The sequence below is a fragment of the Aythya marila genome (assembly GCF_965140915.1).
Source record: "Aythya marila genome assembly, chromosome: 7".
NCBI classification, from domain to species: Eukaryota; Metazoa; Chordata; class Aves; order Anseriformes; family Anatidae; genus Aythya; species Aythya marila.
The window spans coordinates 30,461,567-30,478,923 of record NC_139048.1 but is presented as its reverse complement, the minus strand read 5'-3'; the positions used below and the strand labels follow the sequence as shown (position 1 = coordinate 30,478,923).

Below are 17,357 nucleotides of genomic sequence, written 5' to 3'. Positions count from 1 at the left end.
TAAGGAAGAGAGCGGTTGTGGTGTTCAGCTGCCTAGCACGGTAAAACCACCACAGATGCTCAGTAACAATCCCAGTTTTGAGTAAGACAAGCTGCAAGTTCTGATGGTCTGCTGAGAGATGTTGCATTTTAAATCTTTAATAACTTAAAGAGGAGAGTAAAAAGAAAATAATATGACATCTGCTTTATTTCTGACTTCCAGGGCACACCAGCAAGTCGAGTCCGATACAAAGTAGATGTTGTCCAGTTCCCTTACAGTGCCAGCATTTTTGATGTGGAGGAAACTTCAGGGCGTGTAGTAACTCGGGTAAACCTAAATGAAGAGCCAAGTACGGTGTTTAAGGTAAAACCCATATGTCTGTGTATTATCAGTAAAAATGCAAGTAACATTTAGTAGTACTCCTTCTACATGTGTTTCTCTCTTATGCTTTAAATTTCATAGAAAGATGTGAAATTCTTATTTTGTTTGTTTCTTCAGTTTCTTAATTTCTTCTTGTTACGTGTTTCCTGGCCTTTTTCATTTCAGAAAGATCTTGCACGGATATGATTGCTGCTCTTATGCTGGGGGAAAAAATGGGAAGCAGCTGAAGGAAACCTGCTTTTGGAAGTTAACATAGCTAATGTTTTTGTTTTCAACAAAGCTGTCAGCATAGCAATTTTAGGGGAAAAAAAAAGTAAGGATGGTAATATATCTTGTAGAGAAAGTTACTGCACAGTTTGGGTAGTTGGGGACTTGCATTCGCAAGTGCTTTAATGTGAAAACACTAGCTTTAAGGAGACAAATTACTATTGTGTTGTTACTGGTACTGAAGTGTAGTTAATCTGGAATAAGGTATGATTTCAATCAAAATCAAAGAAACAGGTCTCCCTTCTTAAATCCATAAATGGAGGAGGTAATTGAAAGTTGGACCTTGTCAGTAAACAAATAAAAAAAAAAAGTATCTTACAATACATGGAGGTTTATATGTAATTTTCCTCCTCGGAAGATGCCAACATGTGTCTTCATTCAGGTGTGTTTTGTTTCTTCTTGCCTTTCAGTTATTTTTTTCTGAATTGAGGGTCAAAAAGAGGTTTATTTTCATACTTTTCAGTTATAAGGAAGTAAAGTTGTCCACCATTTTCCACTTTTTGAGAGTCATGTCAAGCAGTATGATGAGTTTGAGTAGCATTGAAATATTATCTCTCTTAGGAACTTGGGGCACTGCTAATTTATTTCCAATTTCTAATTAATGTAGTGAAACTCGGGGATGGTGGAGGGGGGGAGGAGGGAAGAGAATTATTTATTGATTAACCAGAGTGAAACTTTTCACAGTAATTCCTTTATGTGGCTGTTTTCTGAGGCTCTGATACATTACATGCTGGTGACAGGCACATGGACATGGCATGTTTCTGTATGAAAACTGCTCTGTAGTAGGGCAGACCAATGGTAAATTTAGCAGCACTGCATTTCAGAAAATATGGATGCTTAGTGAAGGAACAGAGAAAAGAAGACATAAACTTCCTCTGCTATGACTTCAGAAATGAGATATGTGGGGACTTCCTGAGTTGGTGTTTGCCTGCAGATCTCCTGAAATAAGGACAAATGTAGGGAAAGAAAAACCTAGCAAACTGTCCATTAGTCCATCTTCAGTGGGCTGGTCTCATCCTTTTGCTGAACCTCATCTGAAAGCTCAAAGCAGGTGAATTTATTTGTCCCAGCAGAGAAGCGTAGATAAATAGACTGAGTAAATAATAATTTGAATAACCAAAGATTAGATATGCAAGAGATTTATAAAGGCTGCCTTTGGTGAAGATCTGTTTTTGTCCATGATTTAGCATCTGGAGGATCTCTTTTCAGAGTTCTTTTGTTGTCAATTGGGGATAGAACATGTTTCTTTCGTTGTTGTTTTGTTATTTGACCTCAGTTTTAAATATTAATGTCAGCACCAGAGTCTTACCCAGCACTTTTTTCACTTGTTTTTGGGGGGAGTTGCAGGTATTTTTCTGATAGTAAGTGCTCCAGTGCTTAAATGTAGAGCTGAACTATACCTTTTAAAAAGTTATAATGGATTCTGGAGTTTTGGGTAAGGACAGTCTTTGATAAGATGCGAAGGGAGTCCCATGAGAAATATAAGTTATATTCTTGAAACCGCCAGCATTTTTTGGAGATGTATTTGTAGAAAGCAATGGAATTCTGGTTCCATTTTACTGTGTTTCTGTAAATTTTCTAGCATATGGTTCGACCTACAGATGGCTGTCACCCTTTTCCTCTGCTTTGTTCTTATACAATGTATGATTTGCAGTGAAAGAAAATCACATCTGACTTGTTGGACCCTGAAAATACAAAAAGCACTATTGTAAGTCAACATAATGCTCTCACCTCTACTAAAAATGATTTTCTGTACTACTTACAGCTAGTAGTCATTGCATATGATGATGGAGATCCTGTGAAGTCCAACACCACTACCGTAGAAATTGCCGTACTGCAGCCTTCAGTAATTCCTCGATTTACGCAGGATGAATACAGGTAAAGCATTTATTCATTCACATAACAACTGTTATTTTTTAAGTTGAAATAAATTCCTCTTTGAATGCCATTCTGATGCATGTTGGTTATGAAAAGACAGTATGGAAGCACTTCCTCTGCCAATACCTCAACTTCTCTTCCTTCCGTTGTTCGCTTTGACACACAGAAGGAAAGAAGTTACAAAAATATGGTTTGAACCAATGCACCAAAAAAGTTATGTGCTTAGAGCTGATAACATATTTACTGATGTTAACACTTCTTTAGGAAACAGAATTTGATGCTACGGTAAGGAAAGAGACAACACTTGAGTTCCTCAGAAGCACAACTGTGTGAAATTGCTTGCAGGACTTTTTGCAGCAGTCCAATTTGACAAAGTAGCAAAATATTTCAGAGTTGCTTCTTCCTCTTAACCACTTTTTTTTTTGGCAGACAGCCATTCCCTGATCTTACCAGATAGTGCTGCAATTTTACCATCCTAATAGGTTGTCTCGAACTGAAAAGTTGAGGGCTGTGGTTGAAAACAGTGAGGAGAGATTTGTTAGAATTTCTCCTCTTAGAAGCTGTTGAAAATGTCAGTTGTGTGGATAAACAAAGTTTTATGCATTGAAGGTATAGCTGGGATCAATGGGGCTTCAGATTGTTTTCTTCGGTCAGTTTGAGCATGTTTCGGTCCTATACACCATTCATGTTGGACAAGAGGGGAATTCAGGGTTTAGGCCTTTGACATTAGAAGCGCAGGTGATTATTACTACTACCCAGTCTTGATTTGATAAAAGTTTACACTGATAATTTAAAGTAAATGAACCCTATTTTCTTAAAATAAATAAATAAATAATGGTGCTGAGGGTGATGAGTTTGTTAATTTTTGTTTCAGTGAAAATGTTCATAAACAGTTTCTGAAATTTGTATGATGATATGAAATAATGGGATCAGTGTGCACAGCCTCCATGTATCAGGAAGTTATAACCTTGCTGCAGTATGTGCTCTTGCATCAAATGTAGCATTATAATCAGTATCAGAATATAAATGGGTTTTGTGCATCTCATTTCAAAATTGAGTACTGTAGGAAATCAGTAGACAGAAATAAAACGTAGTGTTACTGGCTTCACTAGACCCTAATGAAAGGTCGCGCTCTGCTCTTTTAATGGATTTAGACTAAAATTCACAATGTGCGCTGTTTTTCCTCATGATTAGAGTATTAAAATTTTGAAGCAATCCCATGAAGATAATGGAAGATAGAGTATTAAAGCTTTGAAGAAACTGAAAAATAGCAAAATACTGCCAGTACTGTACTAATTTTGCGTTTAATATTGAAACAGAGGTGTGAAATCTGAAAGAGTAGTGCAAAATTATAAACTTAGTATCTAATGATAGCACAAACGATAATTCTTTGCTGAAGGATTTTTAAGAGTATATTTCTGCCACTTCCTGTATTATTTTATTGAATATCTTCAAATGTGTGAAGTGTAGTTAGGTAAAGTAATAAAAGATAGAACTTTAAATAAAAATGTTTCCACTTCTTTCTGTAGTTTTGGATACCATGTGAGTGCCTGAATTTCTGCCATCTGAACAGTATTTAAAGCTTTTCTGTAATAGTTAGCCTTCTGTGTTACTGTGTTCATGAAAAACACAAACAGTTCCTATGTGTGTAGCTGTGAAAAAAAATGCTCTGGGATAAAGATTTGAGTCATTTGTGAGTATTAAAAATCACAAAACTGCACCAATGTTCAAGTGTCTCGCAATATCAATAGCTGTTAGTGTGCAATAGGCTCAGCATCTTTCTACAGTAAGTGCACTACTGCTCGCTGCTTTAACAGAAACCTGTGTTAAAGGCGGTTGGATGGCAGGAAAAGTAGCAATAGGCTTCGTCATGTTTTTCTGAACACTGAGTAGTCCAGAACTCAGTTTTGGTTATTGGCTTGCTTTCCATCAGAAGAAGCAGCAGCGTACAGAAATGATCGCGTCCCTGTCCAGTCTCAGCAGCCAGCACATGGCAGGTGGTTGCATGGAGTGACAGAGCACTGCTGTGTCCCAGCCGTGCAGTTGGGAGCCGCTTCTGCCCTGACCCTTCCTTCTCCCTGCCTGGAAGCAGCGTCTGAGGTTGTTGTAAGCTGCAGAAACCTGTGCAGGCAGGGCATTATGAGGGAGTGCCCAAAAATCTGGCTAAATGGATCCGGCAACAGGCAGAACCTCATCCATAGGATAGCTGTTGCTGGGTGATGTTTGCCATGCATAGGCTGTAACAGTGGTGTCAGCATCAGAAAACCATTGCAAATCTTTAAAGGAGACTCTCCTGTGGTATTTCTTGTAGTGTGTTGCTTGTGAAGTAAAAGCATATTTATAAAAGAGGGAAAGTAGGAGAAAATATCTGGAACTGAAAACCAGGATTGTGCTAATGATAGATATTAACTGTGAGGAGAGAGAAAGAGGAAAAGGTGGAAAGCTGCAGGGTACAGTATGATGTCCTGTTACCCAATTCAGGAAGTATGGAGCAAGTTAATGAGAGGGTGAAAAGGAAAAAACCCTTTCATTTAGGATTGAGAAAGCTAGTCCAGTAGTTGTGTTTAACAAGAGAGCATGAAATATGATCCAGAGGCCTTTCCAAGACATTCCAGGTTTTGGGTAAACTACAGAAGCTAATTCACCCAGCCTCACCATCCAGCCTGCAACAGCTAAAGAGACTCTTCACTACTAGGTGCACACTTAGTAATGCGATTTGTTGACCTTTATAAAGCTTCTTTTTTATAAGCTTCTTTTACAACTTTCTCAGATGACCTTCATCCTTAAAGAGCTTGTTCTTGAATATTACCTAGTGATAAATGTTACCTGGAGCAGCCTGGCGTGCTCCAGGATGTCCATTGATTTGGGGACTTTTTGCAAAGTAGCTGCAGTGTTAGACGAGTGGGGCAGAGTCCAACATGTGAGCACAGCCCTAGGAATACTCAGAGCACGGCATGGTCCCTCTGCAGTGTAGAAGAGTTACCTTGCAGCTCACACTGTAACCAGGCAAGTGGATTTGTTTGCACAATTGTGGGGAGAGACCCTAAACTGCAGGACTGCAGGCAGAGTTTACATTGCCTTCAGCAGAAGGAATGGAGCACACATCTCCCAAAGCTACCATGAGCTGCAGTGGTGTCCTAGGAGATGGGGCCTTTATTTCCCTACAATGAAGGAAGCCTGAAGAAAAGTTGTTCAAATTCCCAAAATACCTTTAGATGACAACCGAATAACCCCTCTTATCTTCTCCTCACGAATTCATAGGATTAGCTGAATAGCCTGGTTTCTCTTTCCAAAGAAACAGCCTTACTCCATTCTTGGTAATTTTTTTTTGAGATGCACACCATTGCAAAAGCCTCTCAAAATCTTTTGAGGGTGGCAAAAGCACTTGCTCATTTTCTTCAGTGTGAGAAATTGAATGAAAGTAACCCCAAAACTTTCTGATTTAGTTCTGAGATTCTCTGACATTTTGGAGCAGGACTGGTTTCAGTTCCTAAGGTTTTCAGGGATTGTCAGACTGCAAACTGCATTTCTCTTTGGTTTCTAGACAGTGATGCAAGCTGAAACTGGCAGGTTTCAAAAAGACTTATTTTTTAGTTGACTTACTATATCTTTAGGGTAAACGTCAGCTCAGAGTAATGGTGCTTGTCAGCAAAATGATTAACTTCTGGATGTGGATACTAGAATTTTGAAGGGATTGAAAGCTAGTGGTTTTGCAGTGGATTAGTATTGATCTTTGCTTGCATAATTGCCATAATCTGGATGATTCCAACACATTTTTTCTAGCTCTTTTACAAAGTTCATTTCTGTGTATTTAGAAAAAGGTTACAGTTGAGCAGTTTTACAGAATAAAGCCGCCTGTGCAGTTGCAAGATGTATTACAAGTCAGAAATAAATGCAGAGAAGTAGAAGAGAGGACCAGATGGCATGATCACAAAGGCACAGCCGCATTAGGCAGATAGGGAGATGGAAGTGCAACCGTGCCTTGAGCTGTTGCTCTGGCAGCCCTGCAGCAGCACATTAGGGGTTCTGACTTGAGCCCTGTTCATCCTAAGGAAGGGTTTGATTGATTGTTTTCCATGTTTTAAAGTGACTTCCCCAGGATGCAGCAGCCGAGTAATAGGCTTGCCTCTTATCCACTGGCTTTTCCACTGCATTATTCCATAATTTGGAGAAAATTAACTAGCCCCCCTTTTTCCCATCCACCTTTTTTCTCTGGTTTGTAAATTGTACTGGAGACGTCCAGGTGTTGTAGTGCAATGTATATAGAACAACAGCAAAGAGAAGTCAAGATCCTGGAGAATCCAAAAATAAAATTTTGGCCTACTGCTTGCTGCATGTGGCTGTCCTCTGCAGGCACCACTGCACCACAGCTCCCACAGCTCCCTCATCTGCATCCATAAGTAACAGCCTGTCTTCATGGTACCTCAACTGGTACTGCAGGCTGTGCTCCTGGCCAGGGTGCTTGTGCTGAAGCTGCAGGGTTTAACGGCATTAGGAACATGGATCCTCCTGTACTCAGATTCTTGTCTGCCCTTGTCTTGGTTATTAGGACTTGGAGAGAGCTGATGGCAGCATTGCCTGCAAAGTAAAGTGTTTTGAAAACCAGGCCTTCTTTTCTAGTTCAGCAAAAACACAAAGGATGGAGAGGCAAAAATGAAAAAGCATCGAAGGCATACAACATGCAGACATTTATTTCTGTGTGGATAGATCACCTCTGAGCCCACTTGACCTCTTGCTGCTGAGCAAGGACACCGTGCTGCTGATGCTCTTGTCGCTGCGCCTCCCCGCAGGCATCTGGCAGTCGGATTCAGCTGTTTCTCCAGAGTGCTGAGAGCAGAGGGAGGTACAGCTGCCAGAGTCTGCACATTGGGTGCTGGGCAGCAGTGTGGGGACACGGCCTGACCTGCCATTCGCTCTGCCTCTCATAGCCAGAGTGAGCCAGGGCCTGGGGGAGTTGGGCATGGCGACGGGATGAAGGAGGGGACGCCAGCACTCGAGGCTTTGTGCAGCACTGCCCGAAATGGCTGTGGCCATTTGTAGTCTCTTACAGTTTTTAATGCTGACTTTGATATCATTCTGCTTAGTGCTGGTGAAACAGCCACATCTTGGGTAATAGATCACGTACCTGGGAAAATGAATTGAGCTGTTTTGAGCTCTCCTTTTCCAAGCTATTTCTCTTGTCCTGACAGTTCCATCGCAGATCACCTCTTGACTGAACCCTAAAACAGGTAATTGATCCAGAAGTTTCCATTTCTTCCAAACAGGTAATGGCAGTACTTTGATTCCTTAATTAACAGATCATAATTAGTAGCACCATGGAACAGTGAAGACCGGATGTGAAGTGAACCTTAGATGATCACAAATATTATTTTTTTTTGCAAGCCTGCCCTCTTATGAGTACATTCTCATTTAATAGAAAAAAAAAAAAAGGTTCAAAGGGACTTGGTATTTTTTTGTTTTGTTAATTAATAAATACCACATCCTCTTTGCGACTAGAAGGTCATTGCTAATAGTGATGTGCTGCTATAGCAGGAAATGAAATTTTAACCAAAAGCAGTATCATTGGTTCCTAATTACTGCATGTGGGCACATTAAGCAGGTGTTCAGCCATTTCAATAGCAGAAAAAGGAAAATACTGGAAACCTTTAGTTTCTGTTAGTGCTGTGTTATCAGTCCCCGTCCTGTTTGAAAATATGCACCTACTTATACAGTAATCTGAAGTTTGCTTCCAATCTATGAGGAAATCTGTGAGGTCGAAAAATTGAGGGTGTTACTAGATATAAATGTAGTGTGGCATTGTACTTCTGTGCTAGGTGCAACATTCTACTGGGAAAATGTATTCTGTGTAAAAGAGAGGTTATGTGACATGTGGACCTTTCTTGCTCAGCAAAAGATAGGATATAGTTTCCGCTTCATTAAATCCACCTACATCATCGGCAAGTACCATCCAAGCAAATAGCCATGTATTGTAGGGTTTCACTAAACAAAATTTCAAGTTCCTATCAGGAGTCACTTGGAAGTGTTACTCCAAGAGGCTTCTCCCAGTTCTCTGGTCTCCTGCTCTTTAGACAAACAGTTACGATGAACTAGGGTGTGGAGAATCCTGCACAGAGGCATTGAGGCTATGGGTAGCATTTAATGTTTGAGCATTTAATGTTTGAGAGTGAGTGCTTACTCAGCACCTGGCCTGATGGCCGCAGACGGGTCCCTATCTTTTAGGGGAAAAAGGATCCTGGGCCAGGAGCTGGCAGGGCTCATTGAGAGAGCTTTAAACTAGGTAAGAAGGGGGATGAGGCTGAAGCAAGGATTGTTGAGGCTGTGCCAGGGGGAACAATAGCAAGGCCGGGGGATAAGGTAATGGCCCAGCTGAAGTACATCTACACCAATGCACGCAGCATGGGTAACAAACAGGAGGAGCTGGAAGCCATCGTGCAGCAGGCAGGCTACGACTTGGTTGCCATCATGGAGACGTGGTGGGACCAGTCTCATGACTGAAGTGCTGCAATGCCTGGCTATAAGCTCTATAGAAGGGACAGGCAGCACAGCAGGGGTGGTGGTGTGGCTCTCTATATTAGATAGTCTTTAGAGGTTTAGAACTCGAGGCTGGGAATGACAAGGTCGAGTCCCTTTGGGTTAGGATAGGCAGGGACAACAAGGCTGGTGTCCTGGTCAGGGTCTGCTATAGACCGCCGAACCAGGATGAGGAGACGGATGAGGAGTTCTACAGGCAACTGACAGAAGTTGCGAAATCTTCAGCGCTTGTACTCGTGGGGGACTTCAACTTCCCTAACATATCCTGGAAGCACAACACAGCCCTGAGAAAGCAGTCTAGGAGGTTTCTGGAGAGCGTGGAAGATAGCTTCCTGACGCAGCTGGTTAGTGAACCTACCAGGGGTGGTGCCCCGCTAGACCTTCTCTTCACAAACAGAGAAGGGCTGGTGGAGGATGTGATTGTCGGGAGCTGTCTTGGGCAGAGTGACCACAAAATGGTGGAGTTCACTATTCTTGGCGAGGCCAGGAAGGGGACCAGTAAAACCGCTGTATTGGACTTTCGGAGGGCTGACTTTGAGCTGCTCAGGACACTAGTTGGTAGAGTCCCTTGGGAGGCGGTTCTGAAGGGCAGAGGGGTCCAGGAAGGCTGGGCGCTCTTCAAGAGGGAAATCTTAATGGCGCAGGAACGGTCTGTCCCCACGTGCCCAAAGACGAGGTGGCGGGGAAGAAGACCAGCCTGGCTCAACAGAGAATTGTGGCTTGATCTTAGGAGAAAAAAGAGGGTTTATAATCTTTGGAAAAGTGGGCAGGCCACTAGGGAGGACTATAAGGATGTTGCGAGGCTGTGTAGGGACAAAATTAGGAAGGCCAAAGCTCCTCTGGAGCTCAATCTGGCTACTGCCGTTAAAGATAACAAAAAACGTTTTTATAAATACATCAACACAAAAAGGAGGACTAAGGAGAATCTCCATCCTTTACTGGATGCGGGGTAAACTTAGTTACAAGAGATGAGGAAAAGGCGGAGGTGCTTAATGCCTTCTTCGCCTCAGTCTTTAGCGGCAATACCGGTTGTTCTCTGGATACCCAGTACCCTGAGCTGGTGGAAGGGGATGGGGAGCAAGATGTGGCCCTCACTATCCACGAAGAACTGGTTGGTGACCTGCTACGGCACTTGGATGTGCACAAGTCAATGGGGCCGGATGGGATCCACCCAAGGGTACTGAGAGAACTGGCAGAGGAGCTGGCCAAGCCACTGTCCATCATTTATCAGCAGTCCTGGCTACTGGGGGAGGTCCCAGTCGACTGGCGGCTAGCAAACGTGACGCCCATCTACAAGAAGGGCCGGAGGGCAGACCCGGGAAATTACAGGCCTGTCAGTTTGACCTCAGTACCAGGGAAGCTCATGGAGCAGATCCTCCTGAGAGTCATCACGCAGCACTTGCAGGGGAAGCAGGCGATCAGGCCCAGTCAGCATGGCTTTATGAAAGGCAGGTCCTGCTTGACGAACCTGATCTCCTTCTATGACAAAGTGACGCGCTGGGTGGACGAGGGAAAGGCTATGGATGTGGTCTACCTTGACTTCAGCAAGGCTTTTGACACTCTTTCCCACAGCATTCTCCTCAAGAAACTGGTTGCTCTTGATTTGGTCTGGCGCACGCTTCGTTGGGTTAGAAACTGGCTGGATAGCCGGGCCCAAAGAGTCGTGGTAAATGGAGTCAAGTCCAGTTGGAGGCCAATCACTAGTGGTGTTCCCCAGGGCTCGGTGCTGGGGCCGGTCCTCTTTAATCTCTTCATCGATGATCTGGACGAGGGCATTGAGTGCACCCTCAGTAAGTTTGCAGATGACACCTAGCTATGCGCGTGTGTCGATCTGCTCAAGGGTAGGAAAGCTCTGCAGGAGGATCTGGATAGGCTGCACCGATGGGCTGAGGTCAACTGCATGAAGTTCAACAAGGCCAAGTGCCGGGTCCTGCACCTGGGGTGCAACAACCCCAAGCAGAGCTACAGGCTGGGAGAGGAATGGTTGGAGAGCTGCCAGGCAGAGAAGGACCTGGGAGTGATGGTGGATAGTCGGCTGAATATGAGCCAGCAGTGTGCTCAGGTGGCCAAGAAGGCCAACAGCATCCTGGCTTGCATAAGAAACAGTGTGACCAGCAGGGCTAGGGAGGTGATCGTCCCCCTGTACTTGGCTCTGGTGAGGCCGAACCTCGAGTACTGTGTTCGGTTTTGGGCCCCTCGCTACAAGAAGGACATGGAGGTGCTTGAGTGGGTCCAGAGATTGGCGACGAAGCTGGTGAGGGGCCTGGAGAACAAGTCCTATGAGGAGTGGCTGAGGGAGCTGGGCTTGTTCAGCCTGGAGAAGAGGAGGCTCAGGGGCGACCTTATTGCTCTCTATAGGTACCTCAAGGGAGGCTGTAGTGAGGTGGGGGTTGGTCTGTTCTCCCACGTGCCTGGTGACAGGACGAGGGGGAATGGGCTTAAGTTGAGCCAGGGGAGTTTTAGGTTGAATGTTAGGAAGAACTTCTTTACCGAAAGGGTTGTTAGACATTGGAATAGGCTGCCCAGGGAAGTGGTGGAGTCACCATCCCTGGAAGTCTTTAAAAGACGTTTAGATGTAGAGCTTAGGGATATGGTTTAGTGGGGACTGTTAGCGTTAGGTCAGAGGTTGGACTCGATGATCTTGAGGTCTCTTCCAACCTAGAAATTCTGTGATTCTGTGATCTAATTTCTGTACCTCTTTCCAGAAAGTGCCATTTGGCACTGAACAGCTTCTCCATTGATATCAACGTCTGAGGCAGCTTTGCTTTTCTTGTTCCAAGTATTCTACAAATATGGCCCAACTTCTTTCAGATTAAAGAAAGAAATATGGGTATTTAGAAAAATGAGTTATTCCTGGGAGAGGAACAAATTAATCTATACATCTCTTAGAACTTCTTCCTATAAGTTCTCTTCAGGAGTCAGGACAGCAGCAGAGGAAGTCCTTTGTTCAAACCAACTGGGAAGAAATCTCCAACCCGTGAACACCAGTGAGGTTTCCAAAGCTGTGGTCCTAGTGATTTACTTATTTGTCTTTGACACGTTGCTTTGAGAACCGAGTACTTGAGAGGGCATAACTTGTTTCCTTCAAGGAAAATGACTTTATTCAGGGAATCAAAGTGCTTCCAAAATAAAACAGTCAGTCAGAGTGGTAGGATGTAAGCTTCTGCCTTAAATCTGGTAATTTTTTCATCAGGTTGCTGTATTTTTTTAAGCCTCTGTTTGTTGAAATTTTCCTTTTTCTCTCTTCATTGAGCTCAATGCTAGGTTAAGTAGTGCTCAGCTACATCACAGGAGGGTCATTTCCCTCTTCTTGTAGCAGGAGTGTGAAGGATGTTAACTGTGTCCCTCAGGTGCTTTTTGTGTAATACTGGTGGATTTAGAGCAGCCATCTGGGTAACCCTTTTCCCAGCTTCCCATCCCACATTTCCCACTATAGAATTTGCATTCTATAAAGGAAAGACATGACAAAGAATGAAGTTCTACAGGCAGCATTTTCAGCATTTCACCACTCTGAGGTAGGGGGGGAACCTGCAGTAAGAGGGATAATACGTGGGCTCCCACATGCATTTTTAATTTGCCTCACGTGTCAGTGGCAGCTTTGGAATCAGTGTTACATGGGAGTGTTTTCAAGGCAATAATTTGTTCTGTCATAAAAAAAATACAAAAGCACTCTTCACCATGTGGCTATGAAAAAATAGGAAATTAAATGGTTTCTACAGCAGATACTGAAGCGTGGTTGCACGGATAAACCAGGGAGTTTGATGATTAGAGTGCAGTAGAAGGATCACCCATTTGTCCTGTTTTGCTGAGTTAAGTCATGCTGCATCACAATTACTAAAACCTACTACTTTATGCCAAACGAGAAGAAAACTCTCTCTTGGTGTTTTTCCGTGCAATACCATGTGGTGAATGCAGCTGCGTGCTGCCCAGGTTGCACCAGAAGCAGCATGGGGTGCAGCTCATGCAGGGAAGCTGCCTTGCTGTGTCTGGTGTAGTTGAGGGTCAGGGCTGAACGACTGTTTTCAAATCCACATTCAGTCAGATGAAATGTGGAAGTAAATCACTCCAGGAATGGGAATGCAGAATAGAAATGCAGACAGAAATGCAGTATTAGCCCCTACCAGCTCTTGGCAGCATATTACGAGAGCACAAAACCACTGCATAAACCTTGCCCTGGGATTTGATCCTGTCCATACCTGTCTGTCTGGCAGATCTGCATATGTGAGAGAGCCCTACATTCTGCTTGACAGGGATTTTTTTCCTTTTTTTTTTTTTTTTTTTTTTTTGCTTTCGTAGTAATCCTGACAGAAATATTTATTTCTTTGTGACCTCAGCTTTCATTTATAAAGTTCAGTGGAATCACACACATGCATAATGCCTGATGACTGAGAATTCATGGGAATAAAATCTGACACTTGGTTTAAAAGATAATAGGTTGTGACAGGGGCTCACTGTAACAATGTCCAAACTCCCTTGTCATCTGTTTCAGAGATAAATACCATGGAAAGGTCAGAATGTCTTGAACCAATTTGAGAATTGAGACAGAAAGTGAGGATGTTAAGTACAGTAAGGAATACATGATCCTTCTCAGCCCACTGTGGAGATACACTGCTTGGAAAATGCATCAAGTGAAGGACAAAGTAATTTTTTCCAGAGAAAAAGAATTACAGACTCTGTCAAACTGTTCAGATTGTTAAAGTTATGCAAACTGGAAACTGAGAATTCGATTACTGCTCTAAAATATGGTTAGATGCTTTGTTTTTTTGAGCCAGGGCAGGAAACAAGGTAGCCTAAATGTAGGTGAAACCATTAGAAGAGCTGCCATCATTATACTTCTGTCATTTGTTTCTTTAATTATTGCTTCAGTGTACCAGTTAAACTTATACTTACTTTTTTCCATGTTTTTAAAAATTCAATTGTGGCCTATTTAAATGTTTCTGTTGTAGATCTGTTACTAGCTATTTTAGTCTCCATATAACTTCACTGTTAGCATGCCTCATTTTGAAATTTCTATTGCTCTGTCTACACTTGACCTTTTTCCAGGAAAAAAATAAATAATAATAATAATAATAATATATATATATATATATCATAGAATCATTCATTTAAGTTGGAAAAGACCTCTAGGATCATCAGGTCCAGCCATTAACCTAGACTGTCATGTCTACCACTAAACGGCTTACATATCTTTTCTTTAGTGCAAATAATCAGATAGACAAAAAAAAAAAAAAAAAAAAAAAAAAAAGATTAAGATAAAGAATCTGTGCAGGAGTGGGTACAATGCTCAGAAAGGTTTCAGTTAGAAAGCTTCAGGTAAAATGCCACTGAGAGTTAAAAGTAGCTAAGGCCAAAACATCTCTAGAAGCTGTCATGTTAGAGGGAGATGATGTTACTAGGAGGGGTCCAAATGACATTTTTAATCAAGTCAAGATGAGAATTTTAGTAAAGTAATTAAAAACATAATAAAATAAAATTGCTTATCTTCTGGCCTGTGCTGGTGGGCTTCCATGAACTAAAATAAAATCCACCAAACAGTTGTCTGAAGTGTCCAATACAGCATACATACACATCATGCTATTAAACTTCAGTGCTAAACCAATTTTCCAATTTATTATTGGGTTTGCTGGTTTTAAATTTAATTTTTGATTAAATCTGATGTTCATGCTTTTGGAGATAGAAAAATTTCATGGTGAATTTAAAGCATATTGGATAGCAGACAAATTGAAAAATGAATGAGAGTTTGACTTGTTTAGCAAAGGAAGAAAAAGAGAAAAAGAGGAAAAGTTAAAATTATGCTTTGGGGTTTAAAAATAATTATACCTTACCAGTGTGTTTTTAATATGTATTCTGTCTTCATTTCCCCCTCTGATGCAAGATTAGAATAATTGAGATATAGCAAATTAAAAGATAACTACATTTTTATAACTTGTATTTTTTTTTCTGTTTAAATAATGGATTTATTTTAATCTTGGTTTTCTTCTAGGTTATGAACTTTTTTGTCTTGTGTTTTTTGTTTTTGTTTGTCTTTTTTTGAGGGGCAAACAGTTTATGGCATGAAGGCAGCAAGCAATACAGTAGAGGTCTCGAAGAGAGAAATACAGGCAATTCTTAAACTTCTTTGGGGGAGCTAAATCCAAAGAGTAGGACAGAAGGCGTATTACTGAACGTCAGTTTTAGATCCATTTGAAAGCATGTTATTTTTCCCAAATCCGAGGCTGCCGGATACAGGCCTTATCTCAATGTGGCACAAAGCAGTTGAGGCTGTTCCTTTTTATACTTTGCTACTTTGGGGCCCTCTTCTCCTACCACAGCTTGTTAGGAAGGGCTTGGGCAGGTGGGGTGGCTCTGCAATGAGGCTGGGGATCCTAGGGGGTTTCCATTGTACCCCAGTCTAAGCCTCATCTGGGTGGCTTGGACTGGATCGAACTGCCTTGCTGCTGTCAGGTCTTCTCTAACCAGCCTTTGACATTCAGTAATGCAAAATTATTGCCTCAAAATGTCCTTGCCTGTTGCCTAAAATAGCTTTTAATGGTATGTCTACTACTCTCACACACACACAAATCACTGTTGTAGATCATAGTCATTCAAAAATTGGAAAATAATGAGCTTATTCCCAAAGAAAGCTTATTAGAGCTTGCAGTACAGGATAAAGAACAGTATATTGTCAGTTGCATACCTTTGTCTTTTACTACTTTGCTTCTCTACATTTCAGCAAAATGTTAAGAGACCAGCTGTATGTTTTAATTCCACTGATGCATTGCTCCCTTTGAACTTGGTCACCTTAGTTAAATCAGGGAAATTAAATCAATCCCATTACTGTGGTGGTTTTCTGTCCGCTTCCTCTATGGCCTTTCATAGCAAACACAAAAGCCTCTTTCTAATTGATATTGATTTGTCAATTCATTGAATTCAGCTGTGTCAGAGGGGAGGTTACAAGGCCATTTGCATTAAAAGAATAGGCTGAAAGTGTGCTTCAGATGAAATGTAGGTTTTGAATATACAGTCAAAAAGGTTTTTGTTCAAATCATGTGCCTTAAAAGAGAAAGAAAACAAAAGAATATGTAATGCAACATAAAATGGATCTTTTTTTTCTCACTGGCCTGCATTTCTGACCTCATCAAAAGAGCTACAGCTTGAAATGTTTTCAGATTTGACAGCCTTTTTTCTGTCTTGAAGTTTGCATTTGTAAAGTGCATGTTAATAAACGTTGTGTAACACTAGTTTTGTAGCTTAATCAATTAAATAGCAATCATGAATTTAATAATTTAATAATCTACTGCTGATAGCATGTTTGAGGCAGAAGAATAAGAGCCAGGGTGATGTACTATGTGTATGTACTGCTGTGCATTTGTATTTCGGTACAAGTGAGCTTACCATGGTGTTACTCTGCAAAAGAATCAAGGCTCATGTTTCAGTACAGTGTTGTTCAGCTTGGAAAAGTATTTTCCCCCTTTATTTGTGTACTGGGAGGCTTAGGGCTCCTCAGAAGAATTAGAAGAATTGATAACTCACCCACCATGGTTTAGTTTAGAAGGACTGGACATTCTACAGGGATCAAAAAAAAAAAAAAAAAAAGGCAGATAAAGCAATGGAAGAAGTCACAACAAGGGAAGTAAGAGTACATCACAGCCCTGTGGGTCATGGGTATGGTTTGCCTTTGACATTTTATGGGTGGTGTAAGGACCAGTTGTGTTAGAAACAGGGCCTGTGCTGGGTTTGTGGTGATTCATCCCAATTAAAAAGTCTGTAATCAAAGGCAGACTGTTTGATCTCTTAGTGTGTGAAGGAGAAATGCAGATCTGGTTTCAGTAATTAGGATTGCAAACTGGGAATCCAACTTTCTGCCTGTGGAATGGGAAAGTGTGGGGTGTGGTGGAGTATTTGAAGAATACTGGAGGAGGATGAAAGAGGGGTTGCATAAAATATTCCCTGAATCGAGGGAAGGCATAGATTCTGTCCAAAATTCTGGAGATGAGTACAAAACTGAAATACACCTGCTGTTTTGAAATTCATTAGCACGATCTCCATTTTCATTTGGAAGTAGTTGTGGTTTCCTTGAGAGAGCATCTCAAGGTGTTACGGCATTTTCCAAGGAAATAGCATTTAAACAACAGGAGAGAGAGAGGTAAGTAACTATTGGTTTTCAGGAGGAAACTCATTATTTTTATGCACTCATTTTTCAGTGTTTGGAGGGTATGAAGAGGACAACATACACATTAGTGGTGTAATCCTTTTTTTTTTTTTTTTTTTTTTTCCCCACACATCAGTGTTCATTGAATCAGAAACAGTTTTCTAAGTGATTAAAAGATGTGTATGTATTC

General features: G+C 41.7%; 1 protein-coding gene across 1 annotated transcript in view; it reads left to right on the top strand.

The window, feature by feature from the left end:
* Positions 1-17,357, top strand: part of PCDH15 (protocadherin related 15) — a 731,645-nt gene that overhangs the window by 630,175 nt on the left and 84,113 nt on the right. The window contains exons 26-27 of the mRNA XM_082765483.1: positions 202-342; positions 2,393-2,505. Coding sequence (XP_082621609.1) covers positions 202-342; positions 2,393-2,505 — 254 coding nt within the window. The remainder of the gene's footprint in view (positions 1-201; positions 343-2,392; positions 2,506-17,357) is intronic.